Genomic DNA, 25,861 nt, shown 5'->3' with positions numbered 1-25,861 from the left:
CTCTTTCAGACCTAAGCACTGGGTAACTTCAAGGAAGTGTCTTTCTTCAGCTAATAACTGAGCCGCTAGAGTTAATTATTAAGGTAGCTTTAAAACAATTTCTATTTTTAAAATTTCCCCTGAAATGAATCAACTGAAGCCTCCTTGTGTGGTTATCACGAGGGTTAACAGCAGCAGTTGGCAGGACAGACAGGTTCCTCAAGAGCCCGGGCTCAGGGCTGTTGGCAGGGCGGTGAATTATTTTGCTCTGATTCCAAAGACTGGCTTGGAGGACAGAGTGCTCTCATTCACACACTTTTGCGACCTCAAAGGCCATTGATGACCACAAACACAGGAGGTCTGTAGCTGAGGAAGCGAAGGAGGAGTGAAGAGACCGAAGGCTGGGTCATTTCAGCAGACAGGAAGTCAGCAGTGGCGGTCCTGGTTCGTTCAACTGCGTCCCCCTTCACCCAAGTCTCCTGTCCCTTTGGTCCAGTCCCCATCATCCCACCATTCAGGAAATGCAAGCATTACTCTGCGCAGTCCACACCTCACAGGACAGCATGAAAGCCCCGGGAAAGAATCTGTCCCCTAGTCACTTTGACAAATTCATGGCCCAACCCACTGCCACCCCAGCTCCAGACTTTGTGGGTGGAATAGAGAGAGAAAGATGTGGTCCTGAGTCACACCTCTGCTGTGCCAGAATCTAGACGGACAGGGAGGCAGCTGGGCGGTTTTGTTCCCAAGGTACTGGTGATGTCATCACAGACCTGACTGTCCAACAAGCCAGAGGACTGAGTCACACCCAGGCAGACGAACCTATTGCAGTTTGGGGCTTATGGTTACGTAGCAAGACGAAGAAAAAAGTCCCGCCGGGACTAATGTCTTCCTCCATGGGTTTACTCAATCCAGGATGGTGCTGTGGGCCATTCAGGCCAGGACCTCTCGGGCTTACCAGTTCCCATGGCTGTCCTTACTATGAGGCTCAGTGGAGCCCTAAGGAGGTCACACGATCCCCACTTGAGGATCTCGGGTATGGTGGTGGGTGGGCGTATCTGAACAGTAGCTGACCCTGGGTGGAAACACATACCCAACCCCACAGCTGCCCACTTCTTCCTGCTCTGCAGGCTGGCTGTAACGCGTTCACGTCACCGAACTTGTTCAGCGACCCATCTTCCAGAAGCCAATGAAAACAGCCAAATTAACAGTACAAGGCAGAAAAGGGAGATTTAGTCAACGTGGCCACACTGGGAAGAGGGACAAAGATCCAATGACCCCCTCAAGTCCACTTTCAGGGTTCCGCAGTCAGATTAAAGTTTAAATAGAGAGCCATGGCCAGGAACATCTCAGCGGACCCTGTGAGGATGCCCCGCTGACCCCCCCAGGCTGGGCTGCAGCCTCATCTTGCAAGGTGATCTGACAAGGTCTCGGAACCGACAATCTCCTCAGGAGACAAGTCCCCCTTCCTGCTCTCAGTCTCTTCTTCTGCCGGTGTCAGATTCCTGGGGAGATTCCCATTTCTTGGGGTCCATTGCTTCAACAGTCCAAGCTAAGAGGTGTGTCTCTCTAGAACAGCAGTTCTCAACATGTGGGTCATGACCCCTTTGGGGCCACATATCAGATACCCTGCATATCAGATATTTACATCACGACTCATAACACTAGCAAAATTACAGTTATGAAGTAGCAACGATAATAATTTGGGGGGGCACCACAACATGAAGAACTGAACTGTATGTTGCAGTATTAGGAAAGTTGAGAACCACGAGTCTAGAATATCTTCATTCCTGCCAGGTCACTTATACAGAGGAGCTAGAAGACACCACACATTATGCCATCAGAACCAGAGGGACAAAGGCGAGAAAAGCTTGGGCAGAGGAAGACAGATGTCGTCGTAACCAAGGTGATACTCGAGTTATCCCTGAAATGAATAGGGGTTCTCAGGTGGAGGAGGGGAAGGGCCAGGCTGGCCAGTGCAGCCAGGCTGGCCAAGGCAGTTCCAGGCTGGCCAGGCGTCTCAGGTTGGCCAGCTGAATTTCCCTGTCCCTTGCCAATCAGACCTACACCCCACAGGGTTTCCACTCACGGCCGGCAGGGACCCAGCTGCTAGAATCAAGTGACCGGCTGGGTTTCATTCACAGGCTCCTGTACAGCAGCAGCTGGACACTGGCCTCGGAGCTGGGTCAGGGAGGAGCCGCTATCCCATTCAGGAAGGGGACAGGTCTGCAGGGAGTCCCAGGCTCCTCTACCCCATACTCCCTGGAACCCCTACAGCAGACCACATCTCCAGAAGGATGACTAGGCCTGTGCTGGACAGTATATAAAAGGTGTACACCAGACACTCGTTCTTGCAGGGATGGTGCCCCATGCACCACCCTCCAGACACTACCCAGCTGTCCCTTTGTCCAGCATCTGACTCAGTTGTCCCCTCACAGCTGGCTATACTCAGGACACAGGGACACTTTCTATTTCCTTCAGTCTTGTCTGCTTTCCTGCATACGATCTAACTGCTATCACATTTGCCTCACCCCTGCACATACCTACAGCTACTCCATTGGGACAGGATTGTGTTATTATTATTGTCTTGAAAATGGGGAAACAGAGGCACAGAGCAGTGACGGACAGAGGCAGGCCTGACCCAGGTTCTTAACTTCTCGGCACACTTGTCATAGCTGACACCCCTTCTCCCCGGGGGAGGGGTCACAGTGGTGACTATTTACTCTCCCTCACCCCAACTCTAGGACTAGGTCGAGAGGGGTAGTCGGCATGCCCCTGTCGGTGTGTCCCAGGGGTGCACAGGAGCAAGGGTAGGAAGAAGGCGAAGAATGAGCAGCCCAGTCCCATCCCACCCCACCCCGACAAGTGTCCCTTAGGATTGCTCGGCCCGGGAGAGGGGACTGCAGAACTCTGGCAGCCTCCGTCAGGCCCCAGCCCACCTGGGTGCACTGTGAGGGTCTTTAAGGATGGCTTGTCTGGGTTGAAATCATTGGGAGGTTTTTTTTTAAAGCGTTTGTGAGCCCAGCCTGTTCTTCCCTTCCTGACTTTGTCTCCTCTCTGCCAGCTGTGGTGACACGGGCATCTGCCTGCTCCTGGGGACACAGTGGATGGAGGGCAGACCACTTCAGCCCCCAAGGCCTCAGCCAGTACCAATTATAACAGCTGGACAGAGCTGGGGGCTTTGGCCATCCACCACGTGGGTTAGGGCTCTTCTCCAACTCTGGGGCTTTTTTTTTTCCTATCGTTATAAATATTTTGAGCGTGCAAGCACGTAAGTAACATGTTATAATCACACTCCTCCCCCTTCTGCAGGGCCTGGAATCGAACTGGGGCTTCTCAAATGTAGGCAAGCGCTCTGCGGCTGAGCTTCCACGAGCAGCAGCCTGAGCTATGAGCAGACCAGGGCTGAGTGAGTGACAGGCCCGAGTACAGCACGGGATCTGAAAGGATCCCGGAACTTGAGAAGTGCTTTCCAGAACTGCCTTCCAGAACTGCCAGAAACTTAGGGCAGGTTCTGGACACATGCTTGCTCTGGTAGCCTGCCTCTACTAATTAGGTTCTGAGAATCACCTGGCTGAGGAAAAGTCCACACACTAGCAATGCCTGGGGGCTCCGCCCCCTTGCCAAATCATCCCCATTTGCCATCACTGAGGTCTGGCCGATTCTCACACCTGCGCTGTCCACAGGCAGCTGCTGAATGCCCGAAAGACTGACTCCATGGATGAGCAAAATGAGAAATACCCCATTCATACTTAACAGTAATCCAGTGTTAAGAGGGACTGATTCAGGACATGTGCGTGAAGTCAAAGATACAACCCAAACGAACTTCACCTAAAATGTATCATACGCCTGGCCTCTCTTCTGCATCGAACTCAGCTGTGCTGCTGTATCGAGCAGCTGCACCCGGAAGTCATGACTTGTCAATAAATGTTAATCTTTACAAGATTTTGGTCCCTCGGGGGCTACCGAGATGTGTCACTGACCTGGAAAACCAAGGTATGAACCATTTCCATTTGCTGCTGCCTCAGCGCCTGGCTCCCCAGTGGGCACGCCTCACCCCTGACCCTTTCACCTCTGAAGCCAGTGTTTCCCTGGATTGAACCGTGCACTATGATTAAAGGGTTTCTCGAATCCCGACCTGAGAAAGGCCCCTCCCTCTGTCTCTGTATGCTGTGGGTAAATCATGGCTCAGAGAAGCAAAGGAAAAGGGCAACGTGTTTTCCCACAGAAAGGAAGATACAATCAGTATGTTCACGGCTTCTAGTTGCAGCGTGGGTCATGATGTGCTTCAAAGATGGCTTACTTCTTTCAGGAGGTCCCAGATTTTGAACTCTGGGGGTGGACGGATGGGAGAACGGTCAGCCAGCTATTTGCTGAGCCTTTACTATGTCCTAGGCACTACTTGTGTTTAGTGTGTAGTGTGTATTAGCCCCTCCTGGCTGCTGTAACAAATTGCTACAGTTTTAGTAAGCAGCTTGGATACATCTCACAGTTCCGCAGTCCAGAAGTCTGGAATGTTCTCATAGCCCCTGCACTGGCCCTGAAGGCAAGGATGACTTTGAATTTTTAATCCTCTTGCTCTGTCCCCCACCCCCAAATCCTGGGGTTACAGGCATGCACCACCATGATAGATCTCTGTGGTGCTGGGGATCAAACACATGGGTTCATGCATGCTGGGCAAGTAGTCTATGCACTGAACTACATTCCCGGCCCCCGGAATGGGTATCACAGGGTTAAAGGGTTGCGTTTCTTTCTGGAGGTTCTAGGGCAGAATCTGCTTCCTTGCCGTCTCCGGTTTATAAAGGATGGTATTATTCCTTAACTGTCGGCTCTTCCAAAGCTGCGTGCAGCCAGCAGAGTGTCATCTCGTGTCACTGTGACCACCTGCCTCTCCTGCTTCCCTCGTCTCCACTTAGGGTCCCTTGGTACACAGGGCCCACCTGGTGACTCATACTAACCTCCCATCTCAAGGTCAGTGGGTGAGCAACTGATTCCATCTGCAATCAGAGTTACGCAAATAATACATTTAGTTAGGCTGCGGTCATCTTTGCAGGGACGTGACTCAACTTACCTCCCAGTATCTCACAAGTACACTCATCCAGAAACACAGAACCAGCCCTGCTTTCCGTAGAAAAAGCAGGCTCTGTCGTCAGGCAACTTGCCCTTAACACAGACGAGAGATCAGGTCTACCCTGTCCACGAGTATGCTCTATGAAGTCACACCGTCTTTTTAAAGGCCTGGGATTCAGACTACGGGCACGATGAGCTGCGCAGCATTTTATACTCAAAACACGACATTTTGGAAAGGGGTCTTATCAACGAAGGGACCACAGTAATGGGGCTGGGCGGACGGTCTCTGGGACACACCCCTGGGGTCAGAAGCTCATAATTCAAGCGCCAGCTGCCAAAAGGAAGGATGACTGCCTCCCTCGACACTCCTGAGAGGTAACCACAGAGCTGTGTGCAAAACAGGGCGTGTCCTGTCCACAGCGCAAACATGTAAGCATTCCTCTTCCTCCTGGCCCCAGGAGCCCAGAGGAGGGACTGCCAGATTGCTGAGGATTTGACTTCTAAGTTAGCTGCCCCGTGGCTGCCACCCGGCCACTGTCAATGTCAAGACAGGCGGTGTGCTCCAAAGGGAAGCAGGTCCCAGTACTGGATGTGCTATTTTCTATCCCAAAGGAGACACGGAAAGCGGTAACCAGGGCTCTCTAGGCCTAACTTGCAAGGAGCCAGGCTGGCGGCTTGCTCGATATTTCTGGGAATGATCTAATTAAATATTAACTACTTACAAAACCTCATTCTTACATCCCTCACTAAGTCACGATGAAGACACATAGCCGGATGCCGGGCTCAGGCTCGCTCGCTCTCTCTCTCCTATGAAAAAGTTGCTCCGGAGTGGGTGAGCCCCATGAGACTCCTCAGTACAAAGTTACGCTTCCTGAGCAATCCTTTCAATCCCTCAAAAACTCGAGGGCAGGCAAGATGGCTCAGCAGGTAAAGGCACTTGTGGATAAACCAGACAACCTGGGATTCCTGGGACACATAGGGTGAGAGGAGAGGAAGCCTGCAAGTTGTCTTCTGACTTCCACTCATGGGCTGTGGCGCTTACGTGTGCGCACACACACAATAAATAAACGCACTAAGAGTTTTAAAAATGGACAAAGCCAAGTCAAAAGTACCACCTCACTGACAAACCAACCACCAAACACATGTGGCTCTGTCCCCCCTGACATTCAGGAAGGTTACCCTTGACATAATCATTAAAGCGGAAGATCAATGAACTTGACCTTTAAAATCCCATCTCCTCCCCCATCTCTTCCTGCAGCTAAAATCAGAGCTTTCTCTACACCTGCTCAAAAGTAGGGGGGGAGGGAATTCTAAAATCCCCCTGAATAAATCAGGTTCCTGACAACACCCAGATTCTCAGTGGCAGCCGTCCATCTCCCTAGGCTCTGCAAGTTTACTAGCACAATTAATTATGTATTAATGACTTCACATCAAACGCCATGTTTGTTTTTAATGGTGGGTGATCCAGGCTGGACCAGATGGAGCTCCCATGGATACATTAATCATTTGCAAGCCAGGTTGGTGCCGGCACTTGGCCTGCACGGTTCACTCCCGTCCTGAAGTTTATTACTATCACTGCCCATCAGAAGCACAAAGGTTAGATCTCACGTTTTCTCCTATTTCAAAACGAAACCGCTTGTGCCGACTTGTTTTGAAAGCAACCGCCCGCCGGAGTCCTTGCACTCTGCTCTGACCAAGGTGGGGGGGGGGGGGGACGACGACTCGCCAGTGGCACCCACAAATGCAAATATCAGCAACCTGCTTCAGACTCAGGTGGGAGGAGTCTTTGGCTTCCTTTATTGTTAAAGCTTAAACAGAAAATGCTGCCACTTCGGCCTTGGCTGGCTTAGTCTAGCCAATAATCAAGTAGCGAGCATCCCCCTCCCCACTGCGCGTCCACCCAAGACAGGGCAGAGTTTGTAAAACCAAAAGGAGGGAGCCAGACGTGGTGGTGGATGTCCACAATAGCAGCATTTGGGAGGTGGAAGCGGCGGGGATTAGGAGTTCAAGGCTAGCGTGGGGCTACGTGAGACCCTGTCCAAAAAAAAATTAGACAAAGCCACACCTGCAGCGTGGGTCCTAGAACCCAGAACCCATGCGTGAATGAGTGCGCACCCGGGCATTATTTCATTTTTCCACGCCACCTTCTCAGGTCGGGCCCTCTCCCGGGAGAGGAGCGGCGCGTGGGAGCGCAGGAAGGAGCCTGGGAAGTTTCCGTCTGTCGGGCGCCGGTGTTTAACGAGGGGGTGGCAGCCTATTTATAAGTGGGCCCCCCGCGCGGGCAAACAAGTCTGGCGACATCCGTGAAAACTTTTCCCCCAGCAGATCATAAGCCACCAGTGCGGCCGTGGAAACAGCAAAAGGGAGCCGGGAGCTTCCCCGGGAAGGCGCCAGGCAGGGCGCCCCGAGCGTCCCGGGGCCCCCGCGCGGCCGGCCGTGCGCACCTGGGCCGCGTCCGCATCCCCGAAGCCCGGCCCGGCCCGGCGGCGGCGGCGGCGGTGCGGCTTCCGGTCACCTGCGCCGCCCGGGCCGCGGAACCCGCAACCGTCCGCGCAGGGCCGAGCCTCCCGAGGCCCGGCACCCCCACCGCCGCTCGCCCGCCCGCCCTGCCCGCCCTGCCCGCCCTGCCCGCCCTGCCCGCGCCCGCGCTCGCCTGCGTCTTGTCGAACTGCTCGCGCTCGGCCTCCAGGCTGTGGCCCGGCCTGCGGCTCAGCACCCGCGCCGGCACGTTCTTGATGCTGTTCATGTCGCCGCCGTCCGACCGTGTCCCCGGCCCGGCTCCGCGAGAATGAGGCGTCACCGCCCGCCGCCCCGAGCCTAGGCACCCGGAGGCCGCGCGCCGCGCCACGCGGGGAGGAGCCGCCGCCCCTCCCGCCAGTCACTCGGGCCGTCCAACCGGCGCCCCGCCCTCCCCCGCTCCGCACGCCCCGCCCCCTCCGGGCCCCCGGGACTCCTGGCGTGCCCCGCCCCCCTGCATCCCCTGATCAACCCCAGGACTCCCGGGATACCCTGCCCTGCACCCACCTGGGTCTCTTAGGACTCCCGGTATCCCCTGCCCTGCACCCACCTGGGTCCCTTAGGACTCCCGGGACACCCTGCCCTGCACCCCTCTGTCACCCAGGACGTTCTGCCCTGCACCCCTCTGGTCCCCTGGGATGCCCTACCCAGCACCCCTCTGGTCCGGTCCCCCGGGACGCCCTGAGCCCCAAGACTGCACCTGCTTTGTCCCCGGGGACTCACTGGGAATGCCCCTTGCACATCTGTCCCGTCTCCTTGCACACCTCTAGCTCCCCAGGACTTCCTAACACACCCCGCCCCCTGACAAACCAAGTGTAAGGGCCAAATACCCCCTTAGCTCCACTACATACCTTCTTCTCGCCTCCCAACTCGAGGAAAAATTAGTTGTGCCCCACCCCTAACCCCTTCCTCACTCTGGGTCTCCTTCAACAACCTCGGGGTGGCGGGGGTTGTCGGAGATGGGGGGGACCGGAGCAAACTGGGTCACCTTGAGTCTCACAGCCAGGCTTCTTTGTCTTTTTAGTTGAGCCCAGCCATCCCTCCAGCCCCTTGCTTTTTGGGATGAAGCCTGAGGACCCAGGGGGACAGTTTCATTGCCATTGAACCATTCCTCCCTGTGCTGACATCCGCTGAACATTTCAGAGTTGGACGAGGCTCTCTTCGACACCGAGATTAGCCTCGCTTTATCTAATACCCATCAATGAAAAGCTTCTTCGCTCGAATAACGATAGAGTAACAACAACAGCCGGTATTTGTCAGGTACGGGGCTAAACCCTTTATATGTATTATCTAGTTCCTAATCCTCAGCAATTCACTAAACGGCCATGGTTTAAAAAATAATAAATAAATAAAAAAGAAGGGACTGATTTGCTCTGTGCCAGCTGTTTCTCAGACTTTTTCTCACAGGGGACCAAACCAGTTATCCCTGCAATTTTCATATACACACATGAGGCCACAGCTCCCACTGGGTAGAGTACATCTCCCACAGTGGCCTGTCATTATCAAACACGCCCATTCTTTTTAGTAAACAGAGGCATTAGTGTGCTAGGTGTGGTGCTCACCATCCAGTCGTCAGGATCGCAGGATCTCATTTCATCTTCACAGACCAAGAAAAGGGCTTGTCTTCATAGCACCCAAGTTCAGTCCCGGCTCACACAATTGCAAAATGATGCTGTCAGGATGTGGTCTCCGATCTGCCCCGTTTCAAGCCAGAGCGCTCTGACAAGCACGCCACTGACTTGATGATACTGGAGTCCCTACGGCTTTTACAAGTAATGTGTCTGCTCATGAGATTTCTGAATTGCCGGAGGTCAAGGTGGCCTTGTGTTAACCATCATCCTGCTCTCCATGACTAGCAGAGTACCTAATACATGACCATGTTTAAAAAAAAAATGGGTATGAGGGCCAGCAATGATGCCAAGCTTGATGACCTGAGTTCAAGGCTTGGACCCACATGATAGAAGGAGAGAGAGGACTCTGACCTTTTATTTCGAGCTGTGGCTTGCACATGTACACATACATAAAATTTAACTTAAAAAATGAGCATGAGGGCAAGCATGGCAGGACAGACCTTTAATGCCAGCACTTGGGAGCCAGGGGCACGTGGCCTCTGTGATTATGAGGCCAGCCTGGTCTACACAGTGAGTAAAAAAGGAGGTGGAATATAAAATGAAGGTTTGAAAGAATAAACCAGCCCCAGAGAGTGGAGAACAGAATGAGTACTTCACTGTATGCTTACGTTATAAATGGGCATTTCTAGGGGTACATAAATGCAAACTCCCTCCCTTTGTTTAATTAAGGTTCATCTCCAGACATCTTCGACAAAGGGGCCTGGTCCAGGCCTGGCTGTCACTAGCTGGCTGTGATCCCCTTTTGGTAAATTGTGACAGCTGTTTACTTCCTCCAAGGGGAATACAGACTAGACCCTATCTGGGAGAACTCAGGAAGGCAGCAAAGTTTTGGGGGCTCGCCGAAAAAGACTGTATGCGGTAATAGCCACTGCCTCACTGACACATAGGCACGATCCACCCAGCCCCTCTCGGGTTTCATCTTGCACCATCCTGGACTATCATGCTCATGCATCATGCTCCTTCCACAGCCTCAGGGACTTTGCACAGGCTGTTACTATACCTGGAATCCTCTTCCTGTTTGCCTGGTGAGTGTCTGCCCATCTTGCAGCTCTTGGTGTAGATGCTAGTTCTCCAGGAAGCCCTCCCTGATTCCTCCACCCTGACCTATGTGCCAGTATCTCAACATTCTGCATTAAAGCACCAGTCTTCCCAGTGATTACTTACAGTCTGTGTCCCCTACCAGAATGTAAGCAAGGCTTACACTGTTATCTCCCATGGTTGGCAAAGGTGTGTGGTGTGCTCATAATGAATTTGTATATGTGAGGTACCAGGGGTTAAATCCAGGGCCTTGTGCATGCTGGGAAAGTGCTCTATCACCGAGCTATAGCTCCAGCCCTCTTTCTACTTTTCGTTGTGAGATGAGGTCTCACTAAAGTTGCCCATGTTGAACCTGAACTCACTGCAGCCTAAGCCTTCGGCTTGTCATCCTCCTGCCTAGCCTCCCCAGTAGATGGGGTTACAGATCCTTTTTGTTTGTTTTAAGCATTACTTGGCTGAGAACCCAGAGGTCTTCCTTAACAGAGCTGGTTAATGTGCACCGTGCATTCGATAGACTCTTCTGGAAGGCCACCCATTTCAACCCGGATGCATGTGTCTGGCATCTTAGCTGACTTTATGCACTCTGTTCTCCAGAACATCAGGTTACGATGTTTCTCCTGGAGGATCATTCTCCTGGAGGCTTAAGTGAATAACCTTCCTGCACTGTGCACTACCAGAATCACACCAACTGTCTTAACGGAAAGAAAGCTAGAGGCATTACCCTAGCAAGAGGCTTACAAATCAGGGACACAGAAGACACCATGGGTCACTATCCAGAGTGTGACAAGGCTTCCATGACAGGGCTTCCATCCTTGGCCTCATAACACACAGTCTCAATTCTAAGCATTCTCTTGGCACCTTTTGGGTAAAACGGTTTTAAGTGTTTATGTATAGTCTTGATTCAGAATTTCTTCTGGAGGGGGTGTTTCTATTTCTGTTTAAAAGGTCTGTTCAGAAGTTCCAAAAATACCCTGTATCAGTCTTTTCCAATGCTGAGATCATTTCTGGCAGACAGATTATAGTGTAATTCAGTTGCCTCCTGATATGCTGGTCTTAAGAATGATAATGACACAATACAAATCCTAAAGGCTAGTTTATCTTGCAACTCTTTCCTACACACATGATAAATTGCTCCTATATAAATAGAACATGTTGAGACAGAGGAGCTGACCATATTAAAATCGGCCACTCTGAATTTCATGTTAATTCATAATACTTTTGTTGAGTAAGCACAGGTGTTATAAAGCTGGGCATGGTGGTATACTCCTATCACCCCAGCGCTTGAGAAACTGAGGCAGGAGGATCACAAGTTTGAGCCAGCCTGGAGTACATAGGTGTCATAGATATTTCAAGCCTATGAACTAAAATTACATTTAGCTATAAAAGAATGTAGTCTTTCAAATCCTGTTCTACCCTAAGTTTTGCTACGGAACGTCTAATGGATGTTTCCTGTCACAGGCAAGTGGAGTAGTCATGAGCCTAGCACACAGAGCAGGAAAAAATTTAGTGTCTCAATTCTCAGCCTGGAACCTGGGCCTCTCCAAGGGCATTCTGGGTTTCCCACTTGGCAAGTGCTGGTTCAGAATCAGCTCTATGTTCTCAGTCTTGCTGGATACAACCAGTCTGAAGAGAAAGCCAGTATTTACAGAGTGTAGCCAGACTCGCTCAGTTTCTTTTCAGCATCCTCATTACAAATGTGAGCCTTCCCACTCATGAAAATCATCTCTCAAGAAACCTTGAAGCCTGTAACAAAGGGGCATTGACCCAGCACAATACAACCTTGATCTCTGCTTAAGAGAATACTTTCCCGAGACATTAACTTGCCAGGTTACATTTAAAGTTCCTTGTTAGCCAGGCAGTAGTGGCACACCCCTTTGATCCCAGTACTTGGGAGGCAAAAGCAGTTGAATCCCACAGACATCAAGGGCAGCCTGGTCTACAGAGCTAGTTCCAGGACAGCCAAGGCTACACAAAGAAATCGTTTCAAAAAACTGAAAAAATACATAAATAAATAAAGTTCCTTGTTTTAGTCCTGTATTGTAAAAGGAAACCAAAAAAATTATTTTTATTATTAAAAATATCTTTATTGAATGAAACTGATCAGTTCTAGTAGAAGGGACAGAAGCAAATAGTGTAATCTTTTTTTAATTAAAATGTTTTAAAGTTAAAATGGAATTATATTTCAATATAATATATTTTTATTATCTATATAGTCTTCAATATATTTTTAAAAATCCATACAAAACTTGATCTTCCAGCAAGTGCTGTCTTGTGTAAGTGAACTGCCTACTACAGAGCCAGACAAGATGCAGCTGTCGCCCGAGGGCAGACTGGCCTTAACTGCCAGCAAGGTGATGGTGTCCCATTACAAACATTTTATACCATCTTATCTCATGCCCATCAACACAACAAAGTCCAGTGCTAAAACCCTAAGAGAAGAAAGACTACGTCACACATAGGGAGCTGACTCTGAGAAGCTCTAATGTGAATACACACCAGGTTGTAAGAAGACAGGCAGCGAAAGCAGCTTCGTACACACAGGCTTCACGGATACTGCCAGGTTTAAAGAGCTTCTCTGGTTAATTAAACCGTGTCTGCATCCTGACAGAGATTTTGTTTTTTCCTTTTAGCATAGTTCCAAACAGGTGTGTAGAGTACGACCTCATTTCTTTGGTATAAAAATATTTTTTTTACACAAAAATGGTTCATCAAAAACAAAATACAGTTGCTTTAAGAAGTAAACTTTGAGATTCTGCTGGCCTTTGTACTAAATGCTGCTTATGTGGGACTCACAATCCCCTTTGTCTTTACATGAAGTATGGTAGGAATCACAATCCCCTTTGTCTTTACATGAAGTATGGTATCTGCTTTCTGCCTTCCAAACAGAGTCCTGCTTCTGAAAGAGAACAGAAGCAGTTAACAAAATGAAAAGGATTAGTGCTGCACGGTACGCTAAGAGCTCCTGGCGTCTGAGACCCTGACTACATGTCCTAGCTCTCCTCACTGTACTATATACGTGAAAACCTCCCAGCAAGGAGAGCGGGGTGGGGTGGGGGAGGCAGGGGATGCTCAGATGTCTTGCCTTCCTACTGGAAAGGCTCTTGCGCTTAAAGGGCGGCACCTGGGGCACCTCTGCCACAGTCCAGAGAGCTGCACTTGGAATGAAGGGCTGACAGAAGCAAACAGAACCCAACAAAGTACTTCCTGGGTGGCAGGCTCACAAAGCTCGAAGTCACATGATTCTTTCTAGGCAGACGTACAGAAGTGATCCTCAAATGTAAATTTAGATGCCTTTTGAAAAATTCTATTTTCTGGGTCAGGGTCTCACCAGTGTAGCCCAGGCAGACCTCTAACGCCTCGTCTTTCTGCTTCAGTCTTCCCAACTTCCAGAGTGCTAGGATTACCAGAGTGTATTCTACTGTGTCTGGTCTTGAGTTCTCCCCACCCCACCCCACCCCCTTTTTCCTTTTGAGGCAGGGTCTTATTAGGTTTAGCTAGTGCCTTGAACTTGTAATTCTGCCTGTATCAGACTCCCCACAGGGATTACAGATTGTGCCTGCTTTCTTTTTTTCTAAGACAGGGTTTCTCTGTGTATCCCTGGCTGTCCTGGAACTCACTCTGTAGACCAGGCTGACCTTGAACTCACAGAGATCCGCCTGCCTCTGCCTCCTGAGTGCTGGGATTAAAGGTGTGCACCACCACCATTACCACCACCACCACCACCTGGCTAAGATTCCAATCTTTAAAGTTGGATTTATACACCAACTTCCTTAGATATAAAAAGTATCAGTATTAAGAACAAAAAAATCTTTTGGTCTGTATTTCTCTTACAAGTAACTGGCATTCTACTCAGGTTAATTATAGTAAACGTAGATCAGGCAGAAGAGGAAGAATTACTGGTCAGATGAATGTGTGGCCTCGACTCTACATTATCAACGTTCCTAGTTACTTATTAATATCAACTTCAATATAAAGTGAGACAAGCAAAGGTGACCTACACATGGCCACAGTGAATGTCCAGGTTGACTTTGTCTCCTTCAATGACTGACAAGGGTGTTTTTGTCATCTGGCTCTTCTGAGACTTCTAATTTCTAGAAAACAACTCCAAAATTAGTATCCAGGTTACAGACATTAAAAATACTTTAGACAACTAGACATTCGTATAGCGGGAATGCCTTCCAAAGACCTTGAGGGACTGGTGGACGGTCTAGACTAGAAGTATGTGAGAAGCAAGCCTGACGACGGAACAGGGTACCTGAGGCTCACAGTAGGAGAGGACCAACTCCCAACCGCTACACACATGCCACAGCGCTGGCGCTTGAGTGCTCTCTCGCGCTCTCTCACGTACACGCACACACAAACAATATAATGTCCTTGTCTTTGGGGGACACTTTCACTGTGTTGTTCTCCGCTGGGCTAGCCTAAATTCAGACTCCCCCGTCTTGGTCTGTGTGTGTCTGGACTACAGGCACTTAGCACTGTGCTCAGTCTCTGTGTGTCTGGACTACAGGCACTTAGCACTGTGCTCAGTCTCTGCGTGTCTGGACTATAGGCACTTAGCACTGTGCTCGGTCTCTGTGTGTCTGGACTACAGGCACTTAGCACTGTGCTCGGTCTCTGCGTGTCTGGACTACAGGCACTTAGCACTGTGCTCGGTCTCTGTGTGTCTGGACTATAGGCACTTAGCACTGTGCTCGGTCTCTGTGTGTCTGGACTATAGGCACTTAGCACTGTGCTTGGCTCACAAAGCCTTTCTGTCGTCTTTCTCTGCTTGTTTGTGTGGTGATGTGTGTGTGTGTGTGTGTGTGTGTGTGTGTGTGTGTGTGTGTGTGTGTACACGCGTGGCGTGGGTATGGCAGTCAGAAGACAACTCCTGAGAGCTGATTCTCCCCTGGAGGGTCTAGGGATAGAGACAGAACCCTTGCTGGCAAGAGCCGTTACCAGCTGAGCCAGCTCACCAGCCCATCATTCTTCTTGTTGTTGCCATTTTTTGTGGTTGTTTGTTTTGATTTGGTTTTTTGAGATAGGGTTTCTCTGTGTAGCCCAGGCTGTCCTTGAACTCACAGAGATCCGCCTGGCTCTGCCTCCCGAGTGCTGGGATTAAAGGTGTGCGCTACCACTGCTGGATGTTGTTGCCACTTTTAAAGATCCTTTAAAAATACACTTACTTATTTGTGTATATGTACATGGCATGGCATGTGTGTGGAGGTTAAAAGACAGCTTGCCAGAGTCAGTTCTCAACCTCCATCATGTGCATCCCAGGGGTCGAACTCAGAATGTCAGTTTAGGCAGCAAGAACTTTTACCCACAGACCCACAGAGCCATTTCAGTGGCTCCTTCACCTGTTTTTGGGGGGGTGGGGAGGTTTGGTTTTTTTTGGAGACAGGGTTTCTCTGTGTTGTTTTGGTGCCTGTCCTGGATCTCACTCTGTAGACCAGGCTGGCCTCGAACTCACAGAGATCCGCCTGGCTCTGTCTCCTGAGTGCTAGGATCAAAGGCGTGTGCCACTACCGCCTGGCTTTTTTTTTTTTTTTTTTTAAATAGGGTCTCTATGTAGCCCTAGCTGTCCTGGGCTGGTCTCCAACTCACAGAGATCCTCCGGCTTCTGCCTCCAAAGTACTGGGATTCAAGGTGTGCACCACCACTTCTGGCTTAATTTTTCTTTATTTTATTGTTTGTTTTGGGACAGGGTTTTGCTATGCAGCCTTGGCTGGCCTGGAACTTGCTATGTAGACCAGGCTGTACAGATATAGTATAGAATACATACAGACAAAACATTCATCATATAAAATAACAATAAATATATCTTTTAAAAAATACAAGTGTGGCTGGGTGGTGGTGGTGGTGGTGCATGCCTTTAATCTCAGCACTTGGGAGGCGGACCTCTGTGAATTTGAGGCCAGCCTAGTCTAGAGTGAGTTCCAGGACACAGAGAAATCCTGGTCTCAAAACAAAACCAAGAATGTTAATATGGGCATGTAATCTCAGAGCTGGAGGACAGAGAGGTGGATCACTGAGCAGGCAGACTAGCCTACTTGGTGAGCTCTAGGATAAAGGTATGTGTCACCATGCCTGATCACTTTTTTGTTTTTTTGAGACAGGGTCTCACTATGTAGCCCAGGCTGGCCTTGAACTCATGATCCTCTAACCTCAGCCTCCCAAGTTTCAGGATTACAGGCATAATGTTAAGCTCATAAATAGAATGTCCAGCGCTGTGTACCGGTCACAAGGCCAGCTCCGTCTAGGGCTGAGTTGCTCCATTCTCAACTGCAGTCAGGGTCACCCTGGGTGTAGTCAGCAGCACTGCAATTTACTTTCCTTTGTTCTACCTAAGTTTTAAATTGCTGGGTTCAGCTGTTCCTGTTGTTGTTGAATAGTTAATACATTCACATTGTTTCAAAAACACCAACTAATATTTAAAAACGGCCCTGAGATGTTCCCGCCACCAAGCCTTTTGATCTGAGCTGGAACCCCAAGGATCCACATGGTCTTCTACAAGCTGTCCTCTGACCTCCACCCATGAGCTCTTGCACATATCTCTTATTCAGTAAATAATATAGCGCACACGTGAAGGAATGTGGTCTGTACCTTTGCATCCTGCTGCGAACAGTCCTTGTCCTATGTAAACGTACACTCTGCTATTAAGCAAGGCTGCAAGGAAAACCTGGAACGATGCCATTTTGTACCCATGCAGAAGGGTCTGGGAGAGTCACAAAGTGACATTGCTTCTCAAAGGGATAGAAACCTTGCGGTTTCCTGAGGGAGCATCTCTTCCACACAATTACTACCCTTGTCTTTAGCTGCAGACGGTGATACCTCAGAGAGGTGACAGGCTGCTCAGAACATTACCCTGCTTCCTTGTTGCAAAAACAAGACTTTTTATGAAACTGTTTGCTTCTCCTGTTCTAGGTTAGTAAGTTCAAAGGCATGGGGGAAAGAGTGTGTGAAGCGTTGCCAAGAACATTTCTGCTGTTTAAATCCGGTTTCCTGACATCTCCAGAATTAGTTAATCCCTCCAAAAATATTGTTTGAAGCCAGTTTTTTTTTTTCCCAATTAACTGATTTTCTGATCCTGGCTGTGGAATGCTGAGCAAAGGGTTCAATCCCCTTTCCTCGTCTATATAGTAAAGGGTTAGGACTCTATAGTAAAGGGTTAGGACTCTATAGTAAAGGGTTAGGACTCTATAGTAAAGGGTTAGGACTCTATAGTAAAGGGTTAGGACTCTATAGTAAAGGGTTAGGACTCTATAGTAAAGGGTTAGGACTCTATAGTAAAGGGTTAGGACTCTATAGTAAAGGGTTAGGACTCTATAGTAAAGGGTTAGGACTCTATAGTAAAGGGTTAGGACTCTATAGTAAAGGGTTAGGACTCTATAGTAAAGGGTTAGGACTCTATAGTAAAGGGTTAGGACTCTATAGTAAAGGGTTAGGACTACATCTTTCTTCTGGGTTTTCCTAACTCAGAATTCCCTCAAATCAAGTTTTTACCAGCCTCACACAGCTTCAGTACATTTTTCAGTCTAGACTCAAGGTCACAGCTTTGTCCCTTTCCCTGAACTTTCCTCTCAGTTCCCACTCACAGTCATTACTGTGTAGCCTGGGTAGCAGGGGGATCAACCATCGCGTACCCTGATAGAAATACTGATGGAGATAAATACACAGACCACGGAGACCAAAAGAGGAAGTGCTGGGTTAGATCTGAGATAGCAGACAGGGTCTAACATAAACACAACGCCCTCTTCTAGCCTCCCCGCTCACTGAGCAGACATGGTGCACAGCACATGCAGGCAAAACACACTCACACACAAAATAATCTTCTAAAGAGTACGAGTGTGTTAGAAAATCTAATCTAAGGGCTGAAAATCTCAGACGTGGGAAAGCAGAGACGTGCCAGCCAGACTAGCCTACTTGGTGAGTTCCAGTACAAGACCTTGTCTCAAAACATGGTGGGTGGCGCCTGAGGAACACTGCCCAACATTGTCCTCCAACCTCCCTCGGCATTTGCACACATATGCATGTGTACCTGCACATACAAGTGCACTCCACATGCACACACAGTCTTACAATGGGATATCAATTGGCAATGAAGAAGGACAGTGTTCCAATGCACCAACAACATGGATAAGTCTCAAAATATCAAGGAAAAAGGTGAAGAGTAAACACAGGCCGGAGGGGAGGTCCCATGTTGGTTCCCAGCACCAAATGGAAAAACAGTGTATGCTGTGTGACTGCATTTCTACAATGCTCTGCATCAGGCGTAACCAGTCTGCAGTGATAAAAATCAGAGCAGTCACTGCCTGTGGGGTGAGAACAGAGGCCTCCCTTCAAAGGGCTCTCGGGAACTTCCTGTGATAGAAATTCTCTTCTCACTGAACACTACCTGGTACACACGGTTCCTGAATCAGCAGGATTTTTACTACTTTTCCATTAGAGTAGAAGGACAGGCAGTGAAGACATCTCGTGTGTGTTGTGTGCTTGTGTGTGCAAGTGTGAGCACCCACGCATGTGAGTGAAGCCAGAGGACGACACGGGTGTCCTGCTCTCACTCTGCCATATACTCCTTTGAGACCGAGTCTCTCACTGAATCTAGAGCTAGGCTGACAGACGACAAGGCCCTCCTGTCTCTAGAGTTCAGAGCACACATCCGCATGTGGCTTTCCTGTGGCTGCTGTGGTGTGAACTCAGGTCCTCATGCTTATGCAACAAGTGCCCTTCCACTGGGCCACCTCCCAGCCCCTCATTAAAATCCTTAATGAGATGTCTTCATTTTATTGTATGTCAATTACACTTAAGACTTGGTATTTTTGTTTGTTTTTTGGAGGGTTTTCTTAGCCATGGAGATGAAATCCAGGGCCAACACACACTATACTACTCAACTACACCCCCAGCAACATTCATTTTAACAGGAAAGCAATGCAGGGGTCGGTGAGATGGCTCAGGGGGTAAAGAAGCTTGCTGCTAAACCTGATGACCTGAGTTCAATCCCCAGAACTTACATGGTAGAAGGAGAGAACTCCCTCCTGCAATGGCCTCTGTACATGTGCATATTCACACACATACATAATTATTGATCAATACAGAAATATAAAAATATTTAAATGTCAATTTTTTTTTTTTTTTCCGAGACAGGGTTTCTCTGTGAAACAGTCCTGGCTGTTCTGGAACTCACTCTGTAGACCAGGCTGGCCTTGAACTCACAGAGATCCACCTGCCTCTGACTCCTAAGTGCTGGGATTAAAGGCATGCACCACCGCTTGGCTTAAATGTCAAATTTAAAAGGGAAAATTTGTATTTTACAGTATTTTTTGTATTGTACAGTTTTTTGTTTTTTTTTTTTAGATTTATTTAATATATGAGTGCTCTATCTGCATGTATGCCTTTATGCCAAAAGGGGGCATCAGATCCTACTATAGATGGTAGTGAGCCACCATGTGGTTGCTGACAACTGAACTCAGAACCTCTGGAAGAACAGCCAATGCTCTTAACCGCTGAGCCATCTCTCCAGCCCTGTATAGTATTCTTATAGACCTTTTAAAAATTATTATTTGTGGTTTTGATAAGAGATACAAAAATGGTTTAACTTAAAAGGCTTTCAAATATCTTTAACTACACAGTCAAAATGTCCAAGGAATGTACCATGAATCTGAAATGAGAAGTGTAAGTTCCGGGCTCTTAGTTCACAATTAGGGAATAGACTTCAAGTCTAGTGTTTTGTACACTGTTTAAACAGAGGCAATAAAATCGACAAGGCAGCTCATACAACCGTCACTGAAATCTTACTATGCTCAGAAGAAACAGCCCAAATCAATGTGTAAAACTGAAAGACTGACAACTTTCGACCAGGGAGAAGCTTAGCTGCTGAGTATAGTCACATCCCCAGATCTAAGCACCAGTTCAAAGGCATTATGAGAGAGGAAAGTGCCACCCAACACCAAGGGAAGAGCTGGTAAGAGCCAGAGTGCAGTTCTGTCCCAGCCTCCAAACAAACAAAAAAACAAGATAAATAAAGAATGAAAGGGGGAATCGGGAGTAGTAGCACACACCTGTAGTACCAGTACCAGGAGGCAGGGGCAGGTGGATCTGTGAGTTCAAAACCAGTGTAATCTACAGCGAGTTCCAGGACAGCCGGGGCTACACAGAGAGACCCTGTCTCAAAATCAACATTAAAAAAAAAAAAAGTTAAAGAGGCTGGAAAGGGGAGAAGGGGAGAAGAACCAATGAACTAGGATTAGAGAGACTTCAGGGGAAGAAATGCAAAGGTCAGGCCTTGGTTGGATAATGATCTGAACAAAGAGCAAACAGATGTGTCGAGTGAGTGGGAGAGCTAGAAAAGACAGTCATTGGAGGCCACGGAGGGTTTACAGTGGCTTTCCTGAGTGTGGTAATGTTGTTATGGTTGTTTTTTAAAAGTCCTCACCTGCTGGGTGTGGTGCCACATGCACATAATCTTTTGTACTTTAGGAAGTAGAGGCGGGAGGAGGGTGAGTTCTAGGCTGGTTACATAGTAGGACCTGCCCCTGCCCGCCAAAGAAATCACACACCGGAAAGAGATGCATCTTGACATATCCATGAGTGAAAGACTATGTCTTGAATTTGCTCTGAACTGCTTCTGAAAAGTGTACAGAGGGGCTGGGGAGATGGCTCAGCAGGTAAAGGCCCCTTCTGCTATGGCTGATGTCCTGAGTTTGATCCTCAGAGCCCAACAGCGGAAGAAGAGAAATAACCCCCACATATACTATGCACATTCTTGCTCTCCCTCTCCTCACTCTCACTTGCTTGTGCACATGCTTGCAAACACACACATACATACATACATACATACACACATACACACATACACACACACACACACACACAGGAAAACACACAGAAATGCCAGACATACTGGCATATTCCTTTAATCCCAGCACCAAGGAAGCAGAGGCAGGCAGATCTCCATGAGTGAGGTGAGAGGCCAGCATGGTCTACATATTAATTCCAGACTAGCCAGGGTTAAGGATAAGACCCTGTCTCAAACACACACACAAAAGTAAAGAAACATAAATTTTAAAGCATACAGAGGAGGAACATAAAATTTTAAATGGCAGATGTGCAATTATATTATTTTTTTCTACTTTTGTGTGTTCTTAAAATCCTGTGTACACTTTAAATTTGAAATTTTGGAGCCGGGCATGGTAGCGTGCAGTTTTAATCCCAGCACTCAGGAGGCAGAGGCAGATAGATCTTTGTGAGTTTGAGGCTAGTCTGGTCTATGTAGTTCCAGGACAGCCAGTGCTACACAGGGAGACCCTGTGAAAACTCTGTGTATTTTAAAACATCCCCAAGAACCTAGGTGAAGGGTAAGGTACTATGGAAGGCCCTAGGCTCCATTTGCAGCAGCACAAAATAACAAACACTAAATGCATGCATTCCGATGTCCCACAAATCAGAAAGAAGCAGGGGCAGTTTTGACACAGTGACAGTTTTTGGTTTTGTCTTACTCTCTAGCCCACAGTATGGCTTTTTCTCCTCAGCACAGTGCCTGCCTTTCTTCTTGAAGCCTTCATTTTATCAGAACGGCCACCTCCCAGTACTCCCTGAGCCCTACCGCTTAGAGACATATTCAGACTCTATTGATGTACATCTCAAAAAAAGGGGATCCGGGCTGGGGACACAGAACACTCAGTATGTGTTAGCCATGCAAGCATGAGGACCTGAGTTTGACCCCCAACACCCACATAAAAACCAGATGTGATACATGCTCTTGTAACCCCAGTGCTGGGGAGCTGGAGAAAGTGGATCCCCTGGGACCTGCTGGCCAGCCAGACTAGCCTAATCATCAAGCTCAGGTCCCAGTGAGAGACGTCCTAGGGAGAGACCTTGTCTCAAATGACAAGGCTGACAGCTCCCAAGCAACAACACTGAGGTTGTCTTCTGGCCTACATAACCACACACACACACACACACACACACACACACACACACACACACACAGACATGCACACTCCTCACTGCACGTACACCTACACACAAATTTTTTTAAGAGAAAGAAAGGGGAACGCACACTTCTGTTGAGATTCTCACAGCTGATGGGCAGCAGTGTGCTCAGCTCCAGATCCGTGACCATCTGCCGAGACTCGGCCAGCAGGCGCTGGAGCTTACTGGTAGGAGAAAAGTCATCCTGAAAAAACAATGCAGTTCAGCACTGTGAGCCAAGGTGCATTTTTAAGTGTTTTTGCACAATCACAGCTTATTAACACAGCTGTTAACTCTCTATCAATGGTAGAAATCAGTATTACAAAAAACCACCCAATTCCTTTCATTTCTTATAACCTACTCAGTGAAATAATGCAGCGTAAACAGAACCTACTACAACTGATTATAAGAAAAGGTTTCTAGACATTTCCTAAACAAAAACCAGGATGGGTATGGTGTCATACACCCTTAATCCCAGGACTTGATAAGCAGAGGCAGGCAGATCTCTGAGTTCAAGGCTAGCCTAGTCTACTTAATGAGTTCCAGGCCTGCTAGGGATACACAGTGAGACCTCGTCTTTAAAAAAAAAAAAAAAAGGTGTGTGTGGGGGGGAGGTGTGGAGAGATGGCTCAGCACTTTAGAGCACTAACTGTTCTTCCAGACGTCCTGAGTTCAATTCTCAGCAACCACATGGTGGCTCACAACCATCTAAAGTGGGATCTGATGCTCTCTTCTGGCATAAAGTCATACATGCTGATAGAGCACTCATATACATTAAATAAAATAAATAAGTCTTAAGAAATCAAGTCATAATTAGCAGGTCAAAGTAACTGCAAAACAGAACCTTAGCACTAAAGGTATGTGGACATGTGCTTTAATTTACTCCTGCTGTTTTATTTTTATTGGTGTTTTTGAGGGTGAAGACCAGAGGACAAGTTAAAAGAGTTAGTTCTCTTCCCAATGTAAGTTCTAGGAACCAAACTCAGTTGTCAGGATGGTGCCAAGCACCTACCCTCTCTCTGAGCCATCTAGATGGTCTTTAATTTAAAAACAAAACATTGATTTATTTTGTGTGTGGAAGATATGTTCCACGACATGAAGTTGGAGGAAAACTTTGCAAAGTCAGTTTTCTACTTCTGCCCAGTGGATTTGGGTGTCTGATTCAATCACCAGGCTTGGCTGCGATTGCCTTTACCCAAACCCAACCACCCTACAGCCAAAGAAATAATGCAGAAGGAGGTGGCCATCTCACCAGCTCTTTTTTGGTTTCTTGAGACTGGCATTTCACTCTGTAGCCCAGGCTGGCCTAGAACTCACTATGTAGCTCAGGTCAGCTCAGACTCACAATCATCTGCCTCTGACTGCAGTGTCAAGTTACAGGTGTGTACCACAACCTCGTTTTGTCTGCCTTCCTTCCTATGGGATTTGTGCATTAAAAAAAAAAAAAAGAGGCCGGGCGGTGGTGGCGCACGCCTTTAATCCCAGCACTCAGGAGGCAGAGGCAGGTGGATCTCTGGGAGTTCCAGGCCAGCCTGGGCTACCAAGTGAGTCCCAGGAAAGGCGCAAAGCTACACAGAGAAACCCTATCTCAAAAAAAAAAAAAAAAAAAAAAAACAAAAAAAGGAAATAAAAGATCTGAAAAACTATTTGTTGTATCTAAGCTTATTGCACTCACTTATTATTTAAAATCAGACAGTAGGCCAGGCGGTGGTGGTGCATGCCTTTAATCTCAGCACTCGGGAGGCAGAGGCAGGCGGATCTCTGTGAGTTCGAGGCCAGTCTGGTCTCCAAAGCGAGTTCCAGGAAAGGCGCAAAGCTACACAGAGAAACCCTGTCTCGAAAAACCAAAAAAAAAAAAAAAAAAAAAAAAAAAAAAATTAGACAGTAACATGCCCCTCTTTTTTGAGACAGTCTCTCTGTGTGCCCTGGCTGCCCTGGAACTCACTGTGTAGACCAGGCCGACCTCAAACTCAGGGATCTGCCTGCTTCTGTCTTCCTAGTGCTGGGATTAAATGTGTGTTATCAAAGCCTAGCTAGTTTTTGTTTGTTTACTTTTCTTTTGAGAAAGGAGGAAAATGTAGGTGTGGTGGCTCATACCTATAATTCAAGCACCAAAGAGGGGACCCTGTTAAAGAAAAAAGAAAAAGAGAAGAGGAGGATGTGGTGTATACCTATAACACCAGCACTTGGGCACAAGTAAGTTCAAGGTTGTCCTTAGCTACATAGCTGGTTCCAGGCCAGCCTGGGCTACATGAGACCTTGTCTCAAAATAAAAGCAAGCAAGCAAACAAAAACCCCAAAAACACATTTAAAAAAAAAAAAACAAACAGAAAAGGAGGGGAAGAATTTATAAAACATCCTTTACTTAGAGAAAGTGCCCATCCCTGCTGTAGTTCCTGAATCCTTACCATCAGTAAGATGCTGAAGGAGAAACCACACACACACACACACACACACACACACACACACACACACAGGACAGTGGAAGGAAAGCTACGTCCTCTGCTTTATCACCAGACCTGCTCTGCCCATGATCATGGGCAGAATGGAGATTTCATCTAGACTCAGCTTTCCGGGGACTCACAAAGGTGGGAGGGTTCCTTCTGTAGTAAAATGCAACGCTGCACACTGTCATTTCTGCAGCCATGTCTTTAAGGTCACCAGTATGTCACCTTTGACTCTAGGGAGACTGCTGTCACCAGGGGGTGTGTGGAGGAATGGGCGGCTAAGGACAGGCAGCTGAGTGAATTGCTGCCAATTCCTTTTGTATTGCTGTTGGTTTCAAGTTGAATAAAAAATCAATACAGCAGTTTCTGAAAGGAAAACAAAGAACCTTGAGGACTGGCAAAATGGCTGAGTTCAATCTCTGGAACCCACAGTAGAGGGACAGAACCAATACTAGAAAGCTAGCCTCAGACTTTCCCATGAATGCGCACACACCTGCACTCACACATGCACATCACACACATACAGACAATATTAATAAATGAAAATTTAAGGAAAGAAAAGTAAACTGGATGGTGGTGGCACACACCTTTAATTCCAGCACTCGGGGAGGCAGGCAAAGGCAGGTAGATCTCTGGGTTCAAGGCCAGCCTCCGGCTCACCTGCATGGTCTGGAAAGCGCCATTCCTGTCTCTCTCTCTCTCTCCAAACCCTGCCTGCTCAGAGAGTCTCTGAACAAAGGAAAGGTGCCAAGAAGCCCAGTTCTGCACTCCTGGTGACTATAGTCACTTCCTCCCCTGATGCCTCCAGCCGCCCAAGTCATTCCCACCCCACACCCCTAATGCTCAGCTTTTGACCATGCTTGGGCACAAACCCAGCTTGTGGATTATCACTCCTCGCCCACAGTCTATAAAATCTCCTGCCTTAGTTTGGGTTCCAGACTTCTCTGGCCTGTTCTTGGAGACCAGTGAACCGGTCCTAGATTGCTTTGCTCAATATACCTGTTGTTATACTTCTTCAATTCCGCTAGATCTGGCTTATTGTGTTGGTAGAAAAACACCTATTAGCCTGGTCTACAGAATAAGTTCCAGGACAGCCAGCGCTATTCCGTGAAACACTGATTTAAAAAAAAAAAAAAAAAAAAAACAGAAAGAACCTAAAAAGGGATGAGAAGACAATGGAGAAAAGTACAAGATCAAAGGGTGTGTGTGTGTGTGTGTGTGCAAAAT

At 48.1% G+C, this 25,861-nt stretch overlaps 2 protein-coding genes across 2 annotated transcripts in view; both read right to left on the bottom strand.

Annotated features, from left to right (window-relative positions):
• The window catches only part of Hip1r (huntingtin interacting protein 1 related), a 29,218-nt gene extending 21,322 nt beyond the window's left edge, over positions 1-7,896 (bottom strand). Inside the window, exon 1 of the mRNA XM_059249091.1 lies at positions 7,700-7,896. Coding sequence (XP_059105074.1) covers positions 7,700-7,792 — 93 coding nt within the window. The 5' untranslated portion in view covers positions 7,793-7,896. The remainder of the gene's footprint in view (positions 1-7,699) is intronic.
• A 4,465-nt stretch (positions 7,897-12,361) lies between these two features.
• Positions 12,362-25,861, bottom strand: part of Ccdc62 (coiled-coil domain containing 62) — a 45,918-nt gene continuing 32,418 nt past the window's right edge. The window contains exons 11-14 of the mRNA XM_059249751.1: positions 22,276-22,392; positions 14,231-14,323; positions 13,096-13,125; positions 12,362-13,056 (exon numbers count right to left, since the gene is read on the bottom strand). Coding sequence (XP_059105734.1) covers positions 14,270-14,323; positions 22,276-22,392 — 171 coding nt within the window. The 3' untranslated portion in view covers positions 12,362-13,056; positions 13,096-13,125; positions 14,231-14,269. The remainder of the gene's footprint in view (positions 13,057-13,095; positions 13,126-14,230; positions 14,324-22,275; positions 22,393-25,861) is intronic.

This window comes from Peromyscus eremicus, chromosome 23 (assembly GCF_949786415.1).
Source record: "Peromyscus eremicus chromosome 23, PerEre_H2_v1, whole genome shotgun sequence".
In the NCBI taxonomy this organism is placed as follows: Eukaryota; Metazoa; Chordata; class Mammalia; order Rodentia; family Cricetidae; genus Peromyscus; species Peromyscus eremicus.
Note: the sequence above shows the minus strand (reverse complement) of the source record. Positions and strands in the feature narration are given on the sequence as shown.